Here is a 23,490-nt window from a genome sequence, read left to right as displayed (position 1 = left end):
CTTGCCAGCTGATCCGGTTCTGGTTCTGTCTCAATTTTGCCAGAAGGAATCCTTATCTAACGATTAAGGCACAATTGAGGACATACAAGTATTTAAGTAAATATATCCAAAAGCATTCCTGTTTTTAATTTAAGGAAAAAAAACAAGTCATAAACAAAAGTATAAAATATACATAATAAAACATTGGTTGCAAGTCAAATGAGCAGATTATCTTTTGAGATATCAGACTTTTAAAAAGCCAAAATAACATGATCTCAAAATCTCTTGACAAGTAAACTTAGAAGGACAGGAAGATGACAAGCTTGTCTGAACACAAAGCAGAAAGGCTTGGAGGTGCTTGTATCTCATGAACTGTAACCAGCTGGCTAGACTGCAGAAAGTGTGACAATACCTACAGTAAATGCTGGCTCCAACTAGTCCGCTACTCAGTCAGTGCTACATGGGCCAATAGAGGATCACTTGCATGGAATAAGTCTTCCTAGTGCATCAAGATCAATCTTGGAATTGACAGCATCACTGCTCTGGCAGGATCAACCCCATAACCTATTATGAGGGTGTTTTCACAATGGTTAGCCTGCAATACCTGTGCTTGTGTCTATACTTGCACAAAGAACATCTCACACTCATTTTTGCTCTGGATAATGTCAGGGAATACATCAGCAATTTGGATGTTCATCAATCGTGGCCATCCCATCCCCCAATGGGATTCACCTGTGAGTGCTGAGGGAGCTGGTAGAAGTGAATGTGAGGCCCCTCTTGATAATCCTTGAATGACTATGGCAACTGGGAGAAGAGCCTAAAGAATGGAGGATAGCAAATGTCCTATCTTCAAGAATGACAAAAAGGAAGACTCAGGCATCTATAGACTGGTCAGCCTCACCTTGATCCCTTGGGATTTGATGGAACTCATCCTGAAACCATTCCCAGGCACATGAAGGGCAAGAAAACCAGGAGTAGTCTGCATGGATTCACCAAGGAAAAGTCATGCCTGACCTATGATGAGTGCCTATGATGAAATGACCAACCTGGGATGAGAGGGGAGCAGTGATACCACCTTCCTGCACTTCATTAAGACCTCAGTAATTATCTTCAGTAATACTGTGCCTCGTAAGATCCTCATAGACAAGCTGAGGAAGTACAAGACAGTTTAACATGCTTCAAAAGCGGGTAAAGAACTAGCTGAGTGGCTAGGACTACAGGGTGGCAATCAGTGGTTTAGTCTAACTAAGCAGTAACTAGGAGTACTCCAGGGGATAATACTGGCTCCAATCTTGTTTAACATCTTCATTAAGGATCTGGCTCGAAAAGCAAGTGGTATCCTGGGCTCCATCAGAAGAGGGGTGGCCAGCAGGGACAAGGAGGTATTGTCCCCATTTACTCTGCTCTCGTGAGACCCCATCTGGAGAACTGTGTCTAGGTCTGGAACCCCCAGTACAAGAAAGACAGGGAGCTGTTGGAGAGTGTGCAGAGGAGAGTCACGAAGATGATCAGGGGACTGGAGCATCTCCCATACAAAAACAGGCTGAGGAAGCTGGGCTCATTCAGCCTGGAGAAAAGAAGGCTGCAGGGTGACCTCATTGCAGCCTTTCAGTACCTGAAGGGAGCCTACAAACAGGAGGGGAATCAACTCTTTGAAAGGGTTGATAACAGCAGGACAAGGGGAAATGGTTTTAAGTTGAGGGAGGGAAGATTTAGGTTGGATGTCAGGGGGAAGTTCTTTACAGAGAGAGTGGTGAGGTACTGGAACAGGCTGCCCAGAGAGGTTGTGGATGCCCCGTCCCTGGAGGTGTTCAAGGCCAGGTTGGATGGGGCCCTGGGCAGCCTGGTCTGGTATCAAATGTGGAGGTTGGTGGCCTTGCATGTGGCAGAGGAGTTGGAGCTTCATGATCCTTGAGGTCCCTTCCAACCCTGGCCATTCTGTGATTCTGGATGATGGGGCAAAGCGTGCCCTTAGCAAGCTCACAGATACGCAAATCTGGGAGAAGCGGCTGATACACCAGAAGGCTTTGTTGCCATTCTGAGAGCTCAACAGCCCAGAGAAACAGGCTGACAGGAAGCTCATCAGGTTCAACATGGAGTGCAAATCCCCGTACCTTAAGAGTAACAACTGCAAGCAGCAGGACAGGCTAGGTGCCCTTTGAGGAAAAGGACATGGAAATCCTAGAAGACCCTGAGATGAGCATGAGCCAGCAACATGTCCTTGCTGCAAAGAAGGCTGAAGGTATCCTGGGCTGCATTAGGCAAAACACTGCCAGCAGATAAAGCTTTTCCTCTACTCAGCACTGGTGGAGGCATGCCTGGAATACTGTGTTCACTGCTGAGCTCCTCAGTGCAGAAGAGACATGGACATACTGGACAGAGTCTAATGAAGGGCCACAAAGATGGCTAAGGGGCTACATCATCTCTCTTACAATGAAAGGCTGAGTTGGGTCTGTTCAGCCTACAGAAGGGTTGGGGGCCATCTTACCTATGTAGAATGACAGAATCATTAAGGTCGGAAAAGACCTCAAAGGTCTTCTAGTCCAACCATCATCACCACCCACCACCAACACTGCCCACTAAACCACATTCTTTAGTACCACATCTACACGTTTCTTGAACACCTCCAGGGATGGTGACCCCACTACTTTCCTGAGCAGCCTGTTCCAATCCTTCACCACTCCTTCAGAGAAGAAATTTTTCCCTAATATCCCTAATATGATTCTCCCTGACACATCTTGAGGCCATTCTTTCTTGCTCTATTCTAGGCATTACGTGCATAAATAAAGGGAGAGTACAAAAAACGACAGAGACAGGCTCCTTTCATTGGTGCCCAGTGACAGGTCATGAGGCAATAGGCACAAACAGAAACAGGAGTTTCCTTCTGAACACCAGGAAGCACTTCTTTACTGTGCAGCTAATAACAAACAGGGTTGCCCAGAGAGGTTGTGGAGTCTCACTGCTTGGGGATAATCAAAAGCAACCTGAACATGGGCCTGGGCAATCTGCTGTAGGTTGCCTTACTTGGGCAGAGGTGTTAGACCTCCGCAGCTTATCTGGTCCAACCTAACCCATTATGTGACTATGTAAAGACAGTCCTAACCTAGCTGAAGTTTAAGGCACACATCTTTAAACACATTATTAAAAAAATATATGTATATATACTAAAAAAAACCATCAAGCTGGCATTGAAAAGTTTGCCATTCTAATTCTATAATCTGATTCTTGGCCTTGTTTTCTGTTCAGTGCAATAAAATCATTACAGTTGGAGGGAGTTCTGAAGGCACTAGTGGATGAGCTAAGGTTATTTTTCTGCAGTGAGGGCTCAATATAATACATGTCCCCCAGGAGCAGAACTACTGCCTGTTCAGTCACAGTGATGGCTAGTATTGTTGCTTCTCTCTACACAGAGATTAGAAGCAGAGATGTTCATCAACTGCTGGGCAACCCTGCTTCTCTGCAGCAGACAGGAAGATCCCACCAATTAGTCACATGTAATACAAGGAGAAGGATGGCATTGGAAATGCAGTTTCAGTGCTGGATGCGATACTACCTTCCATCTGTGTATTTCAGATGGAGCAGGTCCCAGATAGAGCCTAACAGTCCTCTGGAGATGGGCTCATCTTCATCAGCTCTGCTGGATATCCTGACTCAGAGCTCCATTGAATGTCCTGGAAAAAAAGCTGCTGCTGGAGGCTCTTTAGACTGTTCAAGACCTCTGGAGAGAGTTCATGACAAACCACCTGATTCTCCTGATCCTCTTCTTCCTCTTCCACAGGGTCATCAGGAGGCAAAGGAGAACACCTAGAGATGTAACCCTGGTCTGACTGCACTGACTGTCTTTGGTCTTTGCACTGGTCTTCAAAGATCAACTGGTGCTGCTTTTCAGCCTCCTCTTGGCAGAAACACGGATCTGAAGGAATGACACTCTGCTGATAAAGAGAGTACATAAGCCCATTCAGATGGTGCCTCAGTTCACCTGAGAGGTTTGCAGGACTCTGGTCATCTGTTGCTGAAACATCACAGTCACCATGGAGAATGATGTCGTTCCTCATTGGAAAACTTGTTTCCAGAAGATGAACTCCTTCCATGCAGTCCTCATTACTCAGCACATGATGGCCAAAAATACTTTTGTCTTCCATGGAAGAGACTGGCTCCACTCTCTGAACTGGAGCAGCCTCATCCAAAGGATCAATCAGAGTCTGAGAAGCTGGATCTCCACAGAGATTAAGCTGAGGCTGTAGTATACAACCTCTGTTCTCACCTTCACGAATGTGGAGATTAATGACATAACAGCAGTTAGGGTCAGGTTCTCGTAAGTGCAGCTGCTGTTTCACAATTCCACCTGGTTCACTTAGCAACGAATCCACCTGGCTCTCTCTGTTTAGGGACTGCAACTCTTCATCATTATCGAGGTTGATGCTTTCAGCCTCAAACCAGTCCGGGTGCTCTGTCTGCCAGTTTCTGAACTTCTGAACTGCCTCTTTCAACTTCCTACCACTAGGGGTATCAATGTAGTTTTCAGCTGTGATTTCCTGGATTCGATGGATGCGCCCAGGCTCAAACTTCTCCAAGTCCTGAATCCGGAAATAAATATCCTCAAACTTGTCCATCAGTTGGTACCTGGATGTGACGTTGAACAGATCAGGAATATCTTTCTCGCTACTTATCCCATCAAAATAGCAGACTATATACATTCCAAAACAGGCTGGCTTCTTGAAATCTGGCAGGATCAAATTTAAGGCTGGGGTGAACAGGTCTCCAGTTGGCTTTTGCTGATCTTGCTTGAGACACACAGGTGCGCTCCCAAGCATGGCTTGCCATTTGGCCTGGGTGCCTCGTGAGCATAAGATTATGATCTTGGAGGATAGTTCTTCCATTTCCTTCTTCTGTCGAGTGAGCCAGGGTAATGGCCCAAACTCTGAGATCTGATGATCTTCTAGCAGATCTAAGGCTACAGCAGTGCCACAGACAGTCATCAGAAACTCAGCAAACTTCAACACCACATCCACGTAGAGCAAGTGATCGGCAGAATACACGATCCAAACCTTTCGAGGCTTTAAGGGTGGTAGAGGAAGGCTGGTAGGTGGTACTGCTGAAAGACAGAAATATTAATCCCAAGCACATCCCTGACATTGTAACAATGCCAACCAGTAGCAATCAACATAGAAGAACATTAACAAAAGGTTACACTAAATAGCAGTTCTGAAGCTAATTTGGCAACATACAGAGACAACACACTACTGTAAAAATTTTATAGTAAAGTCCTGACAGTGGAACTGTGATTTATATTGATCTTTGGGTAGTTCTGAAATTTCATCACACAAAAGTAAAACACATGGGCTTCAAGAGGCTTGCACCTGCAGCTATGCTCCCTGCTGGGGAGTTCAGTGCACCTCAGAACAATCTCCTGCTGCTACTGCTTAGATGATCAAAGATTCTTTTGCCAGTACAGCCTCAGCTGGGTTACTCACTTTACAAAACAGTTATCTCCCATCTGCCAAAGACGGCATTCCAACTTGCATATTCTCTGTCTGATGCTACTTGTTATTACAAAGTGTCTTTTGACTAACCAGGAAGATCCCAAGGCCACATTTTGGTTTTGAGAAGCACCTACAGAGGAGCAGAGTCCAGAAGAGGCCTTTTCTGAACAGTTGTGAGACTTCCAAAATACATTACATGTATTTGGCAGCACAACTTACCAGTTTGCAAATCATAGTGGCTGCACTTTCCTCGCCGGTGTCCTGGACGAAAGAGAAAGTCACTGTCAGTACTGAAAGTAAGAAATAAAATTAACCCCCCTTCCAAAGGCCACATTCAAAAATCTTTAACTGCATGGGGTAGAAGGCAACAGGGACCAGAAGGATGACCCAGGGAAGAAAAAGTCTAATACAAAATATACTAAATGAATGAAGACTTGTATCCACCAATTTTGCTACTTCTCTACATTTCTCCGTGAAGAGAAGAGATGCACACAAAACCAATTTTCTCCATCTTCCCCTGATCTGAGGAGTACAGAACCCCCAAACATTCTTCTACCTCTCTTTAATGCTGTAGAGATGGCATTTTCTTAAGAGGCTTACTTAAAATTTTACCCAGCTAGCTAAAATGTCCCTAAATACGTGTTACAGATCAATTTTATATTAAGAAATATTCCAAAATATTTCCCATCACTCATGCTCCTGCGATAACTGCTCCATGGTAATAGATAGCATAGCATAATAGACCAGGAATTAGCTCTTAATCGCTCACTTCTCCAGTCTGTGCAACAAATATTTTTTGTGTCGTGTTTTTCAGTGAATGTGGAAGAAGAAAAACATTACTTAAACTCAAAAAAGTAAGAAAGGGAATTTTGCAGAGACTCTGGGTGGAACAGAAGACTATAGTCTGGACAAATGGGAAGCTTCTGTCTTGTAAAACTCCTGCATAAAATAGGAGCAAAAATAAATGGAAAGGATATCTGTAGATATCTGCGGGAATTGAAGGGCTGAACTATGAAGTTTTTTTTTCCCCTCACAAGCTCTGAAGATCTATATGAAAATGGAGTACCAGACAGCATAATCCATTGAAGTTTATTTAGATAGGTGGATAGCATTAAGATCTTACAAATCCCATGATGTAGATCAGAAGAAAGTATTTACGTTGACATTATTTCAGCGGCAGTACATCAAAGTGGGAAGAAAAAAACCAGAGGAATAATTACAGACGTAGGAAAAGTAGTTTTAGCGCCAAGTCTTTTGTTCCTACTTGGTATGAGTCTTACCTGCTCGTTTTTTGGTCATACAAATGACACCTGCTATGACTGATCCCACCAGTAACACACAGATCCCAGTGATACACCAGTACACCCATATCATCATATCATCTGTGGTACAAAAAGAGCATGCAGACATTGCTTACACAAATACAGAGTTTCACTTGGGAACAGAAGTTTGCTGAGCAGCGGGGGTCAAGGGGGAGTTTTGCCCAAAACTACAGGTAATTCAGTACTTCCCTCCTACAACAGGCCACACCACAGTCACTCATCACGACATCCTGCTTTTGTGATGCTGCTTTGCACCACAAACTTGTTCTACAAAGAACTGTATGTGCAACACATAGAAAACACAGACCAATAATCTTTCTCTCTACACAGAAATGTTTACCCAGCTTCGATAGGTACGCAGCCCACGTCCTGCCTGTTCTGCATAGCACATCTTCACATCTTCCAAATAAATGTCTTTTTTTTTTTTTTTTTTACATTTTGGGTGAGGAATTTTTTTCAAACTACAGGTGCTTTTTTTAAAATCAGGTGTCACTGCAGCCAAAAAAGGATGTCAAACCATTATGCACATGATTTATCTTGACATCTGTAGAAATGAATATATGCAAGCTATTCTCTCCAAAAGCTGCTTAATATTATACAATTAAAAAAAACACTCTAGGCAAAGTGACAGAAAGTATTTTATATTAAGACTCGTCTTGTCAAAAGCATTTCTCAAGGAATTTTATGCAAGTATCTCAAAAAAATGCTCTCTATGTTTTATGCTGCATACAAATACTTGCCTTCTTAAAGCTGTGAAGTAACTGTAATACAATTCATTTTGAACTCAGTGGTACAACTAGACATTTCCCAGCACTGGGCCAGGGAGGATCATTTGTTATTTGAAATGACAATAGAAGTAGTAAGAGATGATTCAGGGTATTAGGAGACCTTACCTGATGGGCCCACACCTGCAAAAGACAAGAGTTATGTTAAAATTCAGTTCTCCTCCATACAAAATATTGAGAAGGTAATTTAGAGAAATGGAAATTCTCACTTGGAGCTGGTGAACATGGGATGAAAGTAGAGTGCCTCAGACAGTCTGTACCACAGATGGCAAAGAATGGCTGAATCTGCAGGCAAAATAAATTCAGAAAACAAAAGCTATTCTTAAAAGCAATTCTGTTCCAGCTTGACTTTCTCCTCTGCCCCTACATTCCCTTTACTTTACCACAGGGGGACAGAATTCCCACTTTCCTTCTGAAAACAAGATTAATCAAGAATTCTTACACTGCTCACTGTGAATTAACAAGGCAGGGAGCTTCTGTGGTTGTGCACCTCTCATTCCCACTTTAAACTCAGACTTGGCAACCCTACACTAAGGAAAAGCCACTGTCTACAAAGAAGACCTTCATAAAATGTTCTTTCTGCCATAATCATTATTTCCCTGATGTAGGTAATAGCTCAGAACAAAACACCGTGTGAAAAATACAGAATTCTTAAGCTAACACATTGCCTTGCTGAGGAAGGAATAACATAGAGACAACAGTGAGATTGTACCTGTACTTTGTAGTTGCAGCAAGCTTTCAAGTTCTTCTCCATTTTGATTGTGACATTTGCTTGTGGTTGCAGTTCGCCCTGCAAAAGTCAGATATGAGTTAATGGACAGGAGAAGAAAATGGAATGAAAGAAGGAAAAAAGAAAAGAAGCTGAGCAGAGAATACAAAGCATTACAAAGACACAGACATTTCCAATTACTGTTAAAAAAGGTCTGGCCACCATCACGTGTGACTGACATAGTAACACTGTTAAGATAGCACACTGAGGTTGCACAAGTTAACAGGAAACAAATCTGTACGTTGCATAACTTTAAATATGTTAAGAAACTGTAAGCTTAAGTTAACAATGTTACTATCTTAAGTTATTTAACGTGTAGATGTTTAATTAAAGTGTGTTTCTCATGTGTTTAATTAAAAAAAGCTGTCAACACTGCTGCCACTGGCACCACAACAGAGAAGTTTGTCCTTTGTTGAGAATTCATCAATTTAATAATAACATAAATATGTTCTTTCCACTGCTCAGCAAAGATATACTCCAAACTGAAGTTGATTAATCTCTGTCCGGAAAGTGTGCACACAGCTGTACCTGCTCTAACAACATGACACTCATCGGTACATGGAATATGAAAACTTCAAGTATGGAAGAAATGGAACAATTAAGCAAGCTGAATGCCAGTTTACCTGCCCTGCCCTCAGGAAGGGTGGGGACTGGTAACAAATATTCAGTACCTCTCTTCCATCAGATACCTGAAAGGGGAGGTTTCTTATGCCAAAAGGCATTCTGCATCTGCTTTGTGCTTCTCAAGCACACAGGTCACAAGAACTGGAGGAACTGATTGACAGTTTAATTGAAACACCTGTTACAAATGAGTGTCTTGTTCTTAAAAAACACAAAAAAACGCAGCAAAACAAAAAACAACCAAACCACCAACTCTCCCCATACCATCACTTTTAATGAACTACTTCAACGATTTATCAAAGCTTTGTACCTTGGTTTTGGTTAACTTATTTAGTCCTACCTCCCAGGTGCTAGCTTGACAAAGGTAATAAAGGCTGAAGAGTCGTAGGTCAAAATTCCATTTCCACTGCAGGTGCTTACACTCTGCCTCACACATTAAAAAACAAATCTTTCAGAACATCTTTTTGGTCTTCTAACCATCAAGATCCTGATAGAAATTTCTCTTTTTCAAAGGCAAGATAATAATCTGAAAAGAACTTGGAAATTGCTGTGCAAGTGCATGCGTTACATCTCCCGCATCTTGGCTCCAACTCCTTTAACAACTGTTAAAGAAACGTTTGTCTAAATTTCCACAGAAGATATAATTGATATCATTTAGAAAGGTAATTACCTCTGTGACATCACGTGTGATCATTTTACACTTCCTCTCATTCAGGAAACTGGTCACATGAATTTGGTATCGGGTTGGCTCCTTCCATGGGTTAAAGCTCACAAGCAGAGTTATATCATCTAGACTTTTAGCTTGGATCTTGGGCTCCCACAGACTGCCTGGAAATAGTGGAAGTATTCTCAAGTTTCTCAAATGTCAAAAGCATTTCAACAGGACATCCATGCCTCTGACAGATTCCTACCTGTCTTTACACATGGGGTGGTTCTTTTCATCAGAGAGTCCTTGCAATCTGCAAGACAGACACACCATCAGTGACTAGTCAGAAACACTGTACTGCTGTTTAGGAGAAATACCCTTTTTCTTAGCAGAAGCCAGAGACACACCTTGATAAGTAGATCTTTGCTCCAAAGTAGCAGCAAATTTCAACAGGAGAAATATCATTTCACAATGCATAAACTAGTCCTTCCACTGATGCTAGGTTTTTTCATTATAGAGATACTAACAAGAGAAGACTAAAAACATATAGTATTTATAATGACAGTAATACTTGACAGCTCCTTCTGAGAGAGGGCTTTGGTAGAGTTGGGGTCATAGTAGAATTAAAGCTTCATACTGATCTCTGGACTGAAAGCACCACTGCCATAACTTCCTTCAAAAGTATTCTGTCACATTCTGTCATTAGTAGGTTGGTGTCTTCTTTGAAACCCAAATTCTCTTCTTCTTTATAATTCTACGAGCTTAACTTGGCAGACTGGCCAGGGCCTCTTTGGGACCTTTTTCAAACACTAATACAGAGTTATGCATTCAACATTTAGCAATGTGGAATTTACAGTTCTCAGCCTAAAGTATAACCCTCTTCCAAGGCATGAATACAAATCAAAAGAACTCTCTACAACTGCTTGCTTAAACAGCTGAAAGAAAAAATTATGGATCTTAAGTTTCCAACTTTCAAGTTTAGGCCCCTGTAATTTACAAGTATGCTCTAATCAGCAAAGCTCCCTGCAGTTGCTGACCTTGACACAATGCATTAGGTTTCTGAGGAACAGAAGGAGGATAAAACCAGAAGAGCTCAGTATGACCACATACAATAAGGATAGGATGGCTGAAAACTGAATGCCCCCTCACTTTTTCCAGCACACACTGACTGCCACACCATGTACATCATATCTTCTAACTGCAAAGTCATACTGCCAACTATAAGCAAGAAAGAAATTATGAATCAGTTTTTAAACCACATATAGAATGTATTTATAAAGTAGCTAATACAGCCAGAGCATTGAAGATGCTCCCCATCTTCAGGGAAAACAAGTTCTTCTTAGTCATAGGAAAATATTCCTATATAGAAGAAAGCATCAAGCAGTCAGCTCTATCAAATTTCTTGGTAAATCTTATCTAACTATACCTCTGAAATCAAAGTTCAGGTACCTAAAATTTGTTAGACTGTGGATTGACTATCCACATCCTCTTCTTCTATTCTAAGAGGTTTGTATCTGTTTATCTGTTAATTAGGGGAATTTCAGAGGAAGGCTCCTCCTCCTGCTCTAAACAGCAACTAGGTATGGTCCAGTCTCCCTCGTCCTGCATGTTTCTACCATCTGTCTCCACAAAGTTGGAAGCCTGCTCATCTTTTTCCCCTTTCTGGGACTTAAGACAGTGCTGTTGGTCTGCCCATGTCACTGCATGATAGCATCAACCTCTCTCTCTCTAGTTGATACATATCAGCCTGGTGATTTCCTCTCGCAAGCTAGCCACCTGCTCAAAAAGTTCATCCAGCTGGGCAGGTTTGCACCCATGAAACCCTCCTCCTTTTCAGGCCCTTGGGGAACTCGAGTCTTGAAGTTCCATGCAACTGAAGGTCTAGGCAGCTCTGTCTCTCAGGTGCTTCATCTGGATGCACGTGTCAGCCCAGAAAAGTTGTGGCCCCTCTGTCTGGGTTTCTGCCTCAGCCTGACTGTTGTGGCACTTGGTCACCTTGTTTGTTTCAACAGAGCGCTGCATAGTAGTGCTCCCAGATAAGAAGAAAGCAGTCTGCCCTGTGCATGCTCAAACTGCTGTGCCATGCCCTCCCCGTTCGCCCATCCCAGCCAGCACACTCCCAGTCACTCATCCTCCCCCTAGGAGCTGCCTTTGTATGTGCAGGAGTGTTACACTGCTGTTCCAGGCCCCACTCCCATTGCATCACCAGCTCTCATGAAGACCAGTGACCCTGGGCAGATCTATTCTCACTGACTTTCCCCCCCCCTTAAGGTAGCCTGTATCACACAGTGATTCTCCCTTTCTCTGTATAACACAGCTGCACTGGTGCTGAAAAATATTATTATTACTTTATTACCAAACCTGCTCACAGTTCATGGGCCTAGTTTGTGGGAAAAAGAAACACCTAAGAAACACAATAAAACAGGTCCATTAGCTAGAAAACAGAGTTCTAAGCTCAAAGCCTAAGGAAAACAGAGCAGCATCTCTTACCAGGCATTGTGAGAGACACGGACTTGCAATTGTAGTCTCCCTTTACACTCAGTTTGGGTAAGTGGTAGACAGTCACTTGGTAAGTCTGGCCAGGTTCCACCTCAAAGCGGTTAAAAGTGAAATTCCACTGAAAACAAAACACACTCAAAATGAGACTGCTGTCAAGAAACTGAAATTAACAGGTCCTGCCCCATTCTGTTGTCTCGTATGAACTTTTTTCCAAAGCTTGACTGTAGAAAACAACTCAAACGCATTAAATTATTAAATGTATCAGTCCTCTGGTCTATCTCAAATTCTTACATTTGGAATGAAGGGAAAAAGTATTTCTTAGGAATCTCTGAGCTGATACAATGATCTCACATCAAACAACTGTGTGGAGTTCTGTACTTGGCCATTTTACATATATATACACAAATACTAAGTTTATGCTGTTTTCCACATATCAGTGAAGTTATTCAACTTCTGGAAGAGGGAATGGCTTCAGTTGGTAAATGAACTTTGGCCCAGTTCTAGGTGATAGGGAACAAACTCCAAAATCCTTCTCTCCAGTAAGGAGATGTGGGGTGCTCAGTGATTTTCTGATGGGCTCCCTAAACCAAGCACAAGTTGGAAGGACCAGGTTGGTGCTTTCCTCTCCATCAAGAGAGTACAAGAGAGAACTTGACTTAAAAAGAAAGGCTGAGTTTGAAAGGAGGCTGAGTCACAATGGCCAAACAGAATGCAAAAACTCCCACAACTGTTTGCTTTAAGCAACATCCAAAACAGTGACATGTGGTACGGACTGAGAGCGACTACTTAAACTCAGAGAACAGTAAAAGCGAAAGGGAAACTAAGTAGAGCAGCTTGTAGATGGATACATGCAAGCGTAGAACAAAATGGGTATGACACCAGACCTCAGACCCAATATCTTGATTGTTATGCCAACTCTTCTGACTAACCAGTCTGTACATAAAGAGGAAAAAAAAAAAAAAAGGTAGGCTTGCTACAAGATAAGAAAAGCAGAACCAAACCCATGGTAGTTCAGGGCCCTTAGCACTCACCCGGCCTCCATCTGGACGGACCTGAAGAGGCAAGTTGTTCTGAAATTCAAACTGGGCACAGATCTGTTGATTGCTGCTCACTTGCATCACAGCCAGCTCTGCACCTCGGAGATAGCGGATGCTAGCTGCAGGCACACAGACAGAGACGTGTTTTCCCTTTCCTGTCAGCTGCACGTGCAAAGGCTGCAACCCCACAGAGATTATCACTATGCCTGGACTTGTTGCAGCCTTACTCCTTCGAGCTGCTGGAGATCTCAGCACAGAGGTAACTGGCTATTAAAAACCAAGTGTGCAGGGCTGACTAACACCATTACTAGCTTAAAGGTTGTCCTGCACAGCAAGAGCTCCATCCATGCTGATGAAGGGGCAGAGCAGCCAGGCAATTGCATCCTCTAGGCACCCTGGAAATTCTCGGCTTGTTTGGTGATGTATTTAACTCTGCCTTTCAATACTGCTTTATGTGGTTTTGGTACCAAAGCAAATCTTGCTTTATTTGATATAAACAATCCCAGTGAGTGAGCAAGTTCATAACAATGGCTGCACCAAGTGATTGGGTTCAAGCACTGGAATGGGCTGCACAGGGAGATGGTGGAGTCACTGACCCTGGAGGTGTTCAAGGAACGTTTGGATTTTGTGTTGAGGGACGTGGTTTAGTGAGTACTACTGGTGGTAAGTGGATGGTAGGACTGGATGATCTTGAAGGCCTTTTCCAACCTTGGTGATTCTGTGATTCTGGGTTACCTGAGGCACACCTGCTTCTTAGCTATGCTGAGGTAACAGCTCTATACTACCCTCAGATATAGATCCTGCAGAAGCAGAATTAAGCATGTTTGTTTCCTATCTTGAATAACTGCAAAAATATGAATGAGAGCATATATGCAGAACATCATATAGAAACTAAAAATTCATCAGATATTTGGACAGTAAGAAAACCTGACTAACTGGTACTCGTTAAGACTCTAATAAGTCAATTATTTCTTTACCAAGACAGATGTGCATACAGGAAATTTAAGTTACAACAACTAGATTACCCTAAATAAGAGGTATTTGCACTGGGTTAACAGCACATGAATTAATATTTGCATGCTCTCAAATTGACTCTCATTTGTTCAGTTTGCAGATGTAATTCTCCTGCGTAAGACTGCAGCAGTCAGTACTATTGCAAAGCTTGTAGCACAAGTCTTCTTTTTCCTCCTTGCTATGGTGGTAATGGTACGTGTCACTCTGGGGTTAGGTTTCATCTGCTTTTCCCATTTTAAGTGCCATTATCCATGCTAATGGGAGTGTTTTAAACTTCTGAATCCCCAGCATACCCCAAATCCTGATTCATTCCTCAAGAAAAAACAAACCTACCCCTCAAGCAAAAGCAAAGCAAAGCAGCAAAAGCCCAGATTTCAAGCTGTCCTTCCACAGCTCAATCAGTAAAAGTCTTCAAGTCATAATTCTCCTCCCTGTCCTTCCTAGACCACAGCTCATTCCTCTGTTCTGCTTACCATCGGTGGCCACCTTCCACTCTATCCGAAGCACTGGGAGCAGCTCTCCATCTGTCTGACGGAAAACATCAGAGAACACATCAAGGCTACTGGGAGCAGAGGGTGTCCACGTCTGATTCTGCAGCCAGCTCCTCTCTATGCAGGTACCTGCCCAGCAAATAAAAGCTGTTATCCAGAGGAGGATGGAATAAAGTCTGCTTAACTGCAGTTGCTGCCTGGGTGAGGGTTACTCAGAGGGCAAATCTGAGTAATAGATTGCTTCACCGTTCAAAAAGGCAGCTTTCAGCACGTCAATAATTTATAAATTGCCTGTAATATTCTCAACTCAGGCATTCTGGTAACTTGTATTTCCTCTTTTCCTTGGAATCCATTAATAGATGATCACAGTTAGCCTCGTTGGGTCAGGTAACTTTACTCAGTACCTCCCACAGCTCTTATCTTGCTGCTGAAACAGAACTGTGCTAGAACATCAGCACTCATTTCAAGCTTTCCAGTGATAACGTCAGGTACTCAAGCAGTTCTTTAAACAGTGTAATTAACTTTTGGAACAACTGCCTTATTTCTCATTTGAATACACATCTGACTTCAGCGTCCAGTGACTGCTCTTGCACTGCCTTTCCTAAAGGAATGAGCCCTCTGGACAGAAAAATAATTTATGTCAGTCAATAGAATGTTATGGAAAACAGGGCCTGTAATCCCATCAGAAAGTGTTATCAAGTATGACAGGCATTAGATGGATACGATAAGTGAAATGTTGGACAAAAGTGGATCATCTGGGCACATTAAAAATAGCTTTGCTGAGTATGAGTAAAGCACCAACACAGGAAGAACCAGGCTATCAAGTCAAGGAGGAGCTCCAAGAGGGAAGTTGTTACTGCTTGAATGTTTTAAATAGATCTGTGATGGTGGCAAGAGCCAGAATTTAAACCAAATTCAATCAAGGGAGAATTCTAATGGTGGAGCTGCAGTTTGGCTTTGCTGTGCTTCCAGGCTGTACTGTAATGCCCAGCTGCCAATGGGAAATATGATCCAATCCCATCCCACCCAGCCCCTTTTCTTGGCAAAAAATGTTTAGAGTCTGTGACCTACAACAACTTCAGTTTCCTTTTCCAGTTCATACCCAGTAATATACACTCCTTACACTCAGCTGTAAATCTTCATGCTCCCTTTTAAAAAAAAATTAGCTCAATAGTTTTCCATTGGGCACTATCATACAAGTAATAGTTTGAAATGAACATGTACTGAAAAACTTGTCCTCAAATTCCATTTCTTTAAAAATGGGCTCTCTTGGATTTAAAAATAAACTAAACAAGTTGGGTTGCGTGCTTTTTCCCACACTCCAACTCTACCCTGGGAAAGAGACAATTTTCCATTTGTCTTTTAGCTGGAATTGATCATGGATCAAACTGAAGACTCCCCAAGCAATGCTTTGCTTCACATCTCTTTGACTCCAGCAGGAAGGACTTTCTGTATGAAGCCAGTTAAAAAAACAAAGGGTTGATCTGATGAGAACGTGGCAATGAAGAAAAACATGACTTACTATTTCCTACGAGGCACTTTAAATCCTGTTGGGGGAAGGAAAAAGAAAAAGCATATTACTCATTAAATAGAAACTGAATTGAAAATAGTTTGCTTCTCTGTGGTAGCGGGAGGAAAGCAATTTAGTGAATAGCAAGGCATACAAGCTGGCAGAATCAGCCATCACACATCTACATAAAGTTGTTCTGCAGAAAAGCAAAGCTCAGGTTTGGGTTTAGCCACTGCCCGATGACCCGACGCGTGCCTTGCACATTCACATGGAGATGATGGGGGCTCTGCTTGGTTTCTCCACATGTTTTTTTTTCCCCACGTGTTTTGCTTATGCTGGCAGATCCCACCATCAGTAGGAAAAAAGCATGTGAAGTAGCTTGGTAATGTGATCCTAGTGATAAGAAAAGTTTTTGCCGACTACACAGATCAAGATGAAGGCAAGCTTTCCTCCCACTCTCTTCCTTTGCCTCAAAGGAAGGGGGATGTTTTCAATGCACTGTGGTCATGACATGAGACAAGGCAGTGTTGTTTCTGAGCTCTGTGCAGCTTGTTATGGCCAATACAAGGTGTGCTTGGGGCTTGGCTTGCAGGTACAGTCAGACATCACACCAGCCACACTGACCACTTGTTTATTTCAAATGAGAACACAGCTCTGCTAGCTCAGGAAAAGCACACATGTCATCAGCGGTCATATTTCAGCAAGCACAACTATTCTCTTTCAAACCTTGAGCAAAAAGCAAGCAGATTCAGCATTAATGTCCTTGTGCTTAAAAAACAAACAACAAACCAACAAAACCACCACCACCAACCAACCAAACTGAACATCTCTTCCAGGCTTTTATGCAAGTGGAAACAACACAAAGGTGTAAATCTTCAAGCTTCCGTCACAAGTAACACATCCACACTGCAATAAATAGTGGCAGTATAAAAACACTTGTCTCAGGTGCTTGAGGACTATTTCAATATACGAATACAGATATACTGAGAAAGGTTCAGTGCAATATTTATGTTACGTAGTACTGATCAACTTCATTACTGCTCAGAAAACCATCATTTCATTTCAATCACAAGGAAGAAATCTGCCCAATCAGCCACCTTGCATATTTAAATATAAATCTATGCAGGCAGAACCCTTACCTTCTCCTGCACTGTTTCAGCTCTGGAGTAGTGGTTCAGAGCTCACTGGGAGAACCCCAGCCCCAGGCTGGGGCTTTTCTCATTGCAAGATGGGGCCTTGGGACAAGTGGCACCAAGAGGCACACAGCAGTGCCCTGCTTTGGGCAACAGATCTGTACTGTAACTGGCAGCAAAATAAATCAATATGTTTAATGCCAACACGTAAAATGGCCAGAAGGAACTTGACTATAAAGGTCATAACAACCACAACTGGAGGAAATACCCTGATAATCTGAATATCAGATAGCAACTTAGTCTGAACTACTACTCCTACAGCTACACCACACTTAACTACTGCAGATAAATCCTCCACTGTTTATATCTTTTTGTACTTAAAAATGGTGTGTATATTTCATAGAAATGTTATCACAACTTTGTATCTCTGAAATCAGCTATAGTTTTTGGTTTCTTTTTTCAACTACTGGAAGACTCTCATGTAACATCTGCAATGGAAACATTTGGCAATGGAAACAACCTTGAGTGCAAGCAAGCAAATGCTGGTGAACCGTGACAAAATTATCCATGCTACCTTCACAGAAAGATGTATATTAAGTAAATTATTCAAAGTGACAGTGCCACTTGCATAAACAGGTGCACTGGTTTTGGCTGGGATGGAGTCAATCCTTCTCACAGCAGCTGCATTTGGAATCTGTGATGGCAGTAGTGCCAGTTACCACAGCCAAGCAGTGCTCGTGCAGCATTGAGGCACCTCCTCGCTCCTCTATATGCAGCTCCTTACAACTGTGTGCTTGACCCACAAGTCTCCTTTCTGTGACCCTCTGGCTCTCCCCAGGTGGCTAAGAGGAGCAAGTGAGCAGAGGGATGGGCTGAGCAGAGCAACAAAAATAATGGGATACAATCAACGGGTTTGGTTTGTAACCTAATTACTTTTGTTAAAAGCTATCAATTATTACTCAGTCATTTTGTCCTCCTGTTGTTTCAGTTATCAGTACTTACTGTAAACTGCCCCATGATACAGTCCTTATATAAATTATAACGCATTATTTGCTTGAAGAGCACCACCATCTGCTTTTATCTGCATGTTGGTGCTTCTGTTTATCAGCAGATAAGACAATTAACCAAGCAACAGTTGCAATTTGTTTTGTTTCATTATCAGTGTGAACATTGAACCAGCACAACAGATCAGTGGACTCTTCCTCCAGTTATACTGCCCTGAGTGAAGCGTTTCCAGGATGAGACTACTCCCTTTCTGGTGTTCTCTGAAAAAGAACAGCTGAACACGGAACACTCAGTCAGTTAACGATAATTCAGAACTGAAGTCTGACAATTAAGATGGCTTAAACTTTCAACACTGATTTTCTACTGAGACAAACAACAAGGTGTCACCATGCCCTAGACCCACCTAATGATTTTTCATAGTATTGTCTGATTGGAAGGGACCTTTAAAGGCCATCTAGTCCAATCCCCCTGCAATGAACAGGGACACCCACAGGTAGATCAGGTTGCTCGGAGCCCTGTCCAGCCTGACCTTGGGTGTCTCCAAAGATGGGGCATCCGCCACCTCTCTGGGCAAGCCATTCCAGAGCCTCACTGCCCTTATCATCAAAAAAATATATATATCATCTTATATCCAGTTTAAATCTCCCCTCTTGTAGCTCGAAACTTGTCCTGTTCAAGAAGCTATCAGAGTGTTTTCCCACCCCATACACACCAACCATGATGGTTTACTATGCTGTTAGTAGTTAAGAATTTAATAAGGTTGCCACCAGAAGGGAAGGACCCTCTATCCAGAGGGCAACCTGCACTGGCCCACTCCTTTCCCAGCCCCAAGGCAGTACAGGGATGACCCAACAGCCCTGAACACCCAGAAGAAGAATCAATCCAGTCAGCATATCCTTACTGTTGGCCACTGGAAACCAACAGGAGATGAAGCCACAATGCTGACTCAACTTTACACCAAAAGAACGTAACTCCGGAGAATGACAGCTAAAAACCAGGAGGCAATTAAAGACAAAAATAAGTCAGTTTTGCAGTAAAACAAGTTAATTACCTCTAGAATTGCATGAGCTACCCCTTTAGCACTGGAGGGGAATACTGCTGATTTTCAGCCTTATCTGATGCAGTTGCTCATTCAGACTGCATTAGAAAAGCTGCAGTCAGCAGAAACAATTAACCTAGTTTCCCCCCATGAGCAAACACAAGTTCAGATCATACAACAGAAATACAATTACAGCGATGGTTGCTTCTGCTCGCCCACACACAACTAGAAGCGTTGACAGAGCCAATACATGTCAGGCTGCACAGGATAGACAAGCAAGCAAATGGGAGGAGATGGCAGAACAAATGCAGAGCTCTGCACAAAAGCTGGAGACGGAGCCTGCAGCCAGGCAGGGTGCTGTGTGTGTGCTGGTACAGAAGAGGCTTTAACTAAGATGTTCCCCATACTTCCTATTGCGTCTCAAGATGAAGAAGCGAAGCTACAGGGACGCGTGCTGCCTGGAACCTTCTGGCAGAGGAGCACAGGCACGGCCAACTCCTCCTGTTTTACTTGCCATATTTGACAGAAAGCCAAACAACTGTTTCTTTTACTTTTTCAAGCCTTTTTCTTCCTTTTGACATCAGAGAAGAACAAACCATATGCCAAGGAGAATCACATGGATCTGAAACATATGAGAAACTGAATAACAGCAGCACGTCATAACAATTCAACTAAAATAATTGGAGGCCAAGATTTCCCAGCAGGATGCTGTGGTAACTAGCAAGAAACTGAAGTAAGCTGGGCAGGCAGCCAATTTTATCTTAAAGAGCAACTGCTGAGTGGGAAGAGCTCCAGCTCTCCAGATCTGCCTCTCACCTCCAGGCCATGCTGCCTCTCTCCTGATGCCTGTCTGATACGAAGTCTTCTACAGTTTCCCTTTCCTGATTTGTCTGTTCAAAGCAGCAGAGATCAATAGGACGTGAACACATAAAACCAATAATTACTGTAAAACGATTCATTTAAGGCTTATGGAAAACTATTTTCTACAAATTGTATGTGTTTTAATTTAGAAGCTATAGAGAAAAATGTTCTCTTCTACAAATCCTAAGCAAAATAGAATCCAACTTCAAAAGCTGAAGTTACTTTGTTAAAATTACTTTGAGTGTATTCTTATATCATGTTTTGGTAGCTTTGATCACTGATCCTTTTTAGGCTAAGTAATCCAGAACTATGTTAGCAGCTCTAATTGTGAGCAAGGTCAGTGGTTCTATCCTACACAGCAAACTATTGCAGAAAGCAATAGGAGAAGGTCAATAGCAAAAGCAAAGTGAACATGCTTGTAAAAGAGGCACAAGTAAAGGCTTCCTCACATGCATCACCATCAATCTCCTCTGGAGACTTAGTGAATATCATTGAACCAACAACAGTAACTCCCATCACCCAACTAGACACACCTATCACAAACCTCACATCCCGCTGACACCAGGTACAGTGCCTCACGAAGGGCACTCAAGAAGAACAGCCAGATGGAATGTGTTTGTGCCTGGGGAGGAAAGCCAGCACCACCTCCCTGGAGATGACACATTCCAGTAACAGTTACTGGAAGGAGCTGTTCGCAGCCCTGCTGCTTAGTCTACAGCCAGACAGGCTGGATGGAGCAGTGGTGAATAAGGAACATTAAGTGCATTTGTTGACACTTTAATACACTGGGCTCCTGCTACTGAGCATTTTTTTTACTTCTGTTACAATTAAAGGTGTCTGTGATACTGATACTGTGACACTTTCACTCCTCTGCCCCTTGCTGGAAATCTGCTGCTGCTCACTCTGCCCTTCCTCAACGCCTGGCAGCAGCGGGTGAGCAGGAGGATGTGGTCTCAGCACCCAGCCCAACTCTGACACCACAGGAGGGGCTCCCTGCAACCGACAGAAAAGGGAAACGGCTACCAACTGCCGCAGCCTCAGTCAGTCGCACTTCTGCATGTGTGTGTCAGCAGCAGTACTGTTCCCTTCAGCAGGGCTGCTCTCAGGTTTGTTTTTAAGCCAGCTCCCCTCTGAAAGCTGGAGCTGCGCTGGGGAGTCCTTCGCTGCGCTCAGTGGTCTGTCTTCCCTTTAAAAGAAATAAACTGAGAGCCAGGGAGATGGTCAGTTCAAACATCAAGGACTGCAGGAACTACACACTGCGCTGCTTTCAAGCTCTGTGTGACTAACAGTGTTTGGGATGCCCATGCAGTTTTGTAATGTGCTCTTTGCCTTTTCCAAGAGCTTTCACTTTGTAATTTCACAACACCCAGCCCAAAGTAAAAATGTGGAAACTGCTTTTAAGGGGACATTTTCACACAGGAGCATAAAGCAGCAGAGGAGAGATCAGGTAACATGGGAACAAGAGTGTGACCAAACTTCAGGAAAGGACTGAGTAGACAAAAGACAGAAAATGAATATAGGAGAAGGTCACAGATGAAGAGTGTCACATTTTAGGAGGGGCCCTGGCTTCCTGTGAGGCCAGGCAGATGGCACCAGGAGTACAGGACATGTCTGTCAGCCCAGCACTCAGCACAACGTCGGTCTGATGCGGGCGGGACAGGAAAATATTTCTACACGACATGATGGATACTGTGCTGCAGGCTTCACTCAGTGATGCGTGCACAAGGCTCTGAAACAGCCTGCCACTGAGCAGATGGGACTTGTCTCTCTCCATGCCGCTGACCACACGTACCCTGATGTCACACACAGAGGGAAATTCCTTTCTCACGAGAGCTGGGAGCACACAGCCCTTCCAGGAAGCAGAAGACGGACTGCGCTACAAGAAGCAAACCGCTCACAGACCCATTCATAGCCGCACCACGCCGCAGCAAAGGAATACAGCTACATCCGAGCAGCCGCTTCCCCAGCGCGGCATCCCCGTCCCTCCCAGCAGGCCGGGAGCGGGAGGCCGCAGTGCCCGGCACAGGAGAGGCCCGGCCCCGGGCTCGGAGCGGCAGCACTCTGCCTCTGGGAGAGGGCCCCGACAGCCCCACGCTCCCCGGGCCCGAGATGCCCCGGAGCTCCCCACGATCCCTCCCCGGCGCTTACCGGCTGCGAGCACGTGAAGGGCGGCGCGGCGCCGAGCAGCAAGCGCAACGCGGCGGCCGCTGGCGGCACGGGAAGGACGAGAAGGAACAGCAGCGGAGGAGACAAGCCCGGCCGGCCCGCGCCCGCCATAGCCCTGCCGCCGCCACGACCTCGGGGCTTCCGGGCTCCGACCTGAGCGCCGGGCGGGGCCGACCCGCACCTGAGGAGGGGCTGCGCGGCGGGGCGGGACGCTGGGTGCGGCCGGGACTCCGCGCTGCTCGCTGGGGGTGCGGCCCAGGGGAGGGCGGGGCGGAGGGTTGCTCGCTGCGCTGCGGCCTGCGGGACAGGGCTGCGGGGATTGCCTGTGGGGTGCCGTCCTCCAGCTTCAGGAGAACGTCGTGAGCAAAGCGTGCGCCGATAAAAGTGTCGTAGTTATAGGCAGCATTCCGACACAGGGTTGTGTACTCAAGTGTTCTGGGCAGTTCTGCGTGCAGTCGGCTCGAAGGAAGCTGTGCAATGCTTGCTGCCGGCGGTCTCACGGGTTTCACCCAGTTTCACACCTTTCTTTGCTCTGCGGTACACCCACAAGTGGCTTTCACCACCAAGTCTCCACGTGGCTCTTACACAAAGCCCAGACGCTGTGAGCCGGCAGCAGAGCGGAGCTGCACGCCTTGCTCCACCAACAGCCGAGGGCATAGAATCACAGAATCATTAAGGTTGGAAGAGGCCACTAAGATCATCCAGTCCAACCATCAACCCAAGGGCATGGTGCATCCTTGGGCTTGTGGTGACAAAAGACTGCTCAAAAGCCTGAGCCTGGAGGCACGGGAGCTCTGGTTGTCCTGTCCTGTCCTCCAGCTCTTCATGCTGGTGGTGGCATCCATGGCTTGAGATCACCTCCTGGCTCCAACCGGTGTGTGACACCACTACCTAACAACAAACCTTGAGCTTCCAGCCTTTGTGTGCAAGTTGGGGAATATAAATATACACATAATAAAATAAAAAAAGCATGCTTTTTTCTTGCACTTGATCTTACGCCAGCATATTTTGGCTAAGCACTTTGTGGCACTCTGTGCAGCACTCAGCTGGCGTTACAACATAATGGCTTGATAACTGTGTTGTTAGAACAAATTTGTTTGATTGAAAAGTAAATGTGTAATGCGTTACTT

At 44.2% G+C, this 23,490-nt stretch overlaps 1 protein-coding gene across 4 annotated transcripts; it reads right to left on the bottom strand.

Annotated features, from left to right (window-relative positions):
• Window positions 1–132: 132 nt before the first annotated feature.
• Window positions 133–22,588, bottom strand: IL17RA (interleukin 17 receptor A). 4 transcript variants are annotated; one of them, XM_048945512.1, is made up of 13 exons: window positions 22,343–22,588; window positions 16,169–16,193; window positions 14,629–14,775; window positions 13,136–13,260; window positions 12,096–12,222; window positions 9,871–9,918; window positions 9,630–9,787; window positions 8,282–8,359; window positions 7,779–7,854; window positions 7,678–7,692; window positions 6,743–6,844; window positions 5,682–5,723; window positions 133–5,074 (listed from the first exon to the last, which is right to left on the bottom strand). In XM_048945512.1, exons 1-13 carry the CDS (start codon window positions 22,469–22,471, stop codon window positions 3,576–3,578), a joined length of 2,571 nt encoding a protein of 856 aa, XP_048801469.1. In that variant the 5' UTR covers window positions 22,472–22,588; the 3' UTR covers window positions 133–3,575. The 4 variants fall into 4 exon arrangements, with proteins under 4 accessions (XP_048801469.1, XP_048801475.1, XP_048801493.1 ...); XM_048945518.1 differs by having other exon boundaries at window positions 133–5,071; XM_048945536.1 differs by lacking the exon at window positions 22,343–22,588 and adding an exon at window positions 16,972–17,265.
• Window positions 22,589–23,490: the final 902 nt, after the last annotated feature.

The sequence above is a fragment of the Lagopus muta genome, chromosome 1 (genome assembly GCF_023343835.1).
Source record: "Lagopus muta isolate bLagMut1 chromosome 1, bLagMut1 primary, whole genome shotgun sequence".
NCBI lineage: Eukaryota > Metazoa > Chordata > Aves > Galliformes > Phasianidae > Lagopus > Lagopus muta.
Note: the sequence above shows the minus strand (reverse complement) of the source record. Positions and strands in the feature narration are given on the sequence as shown.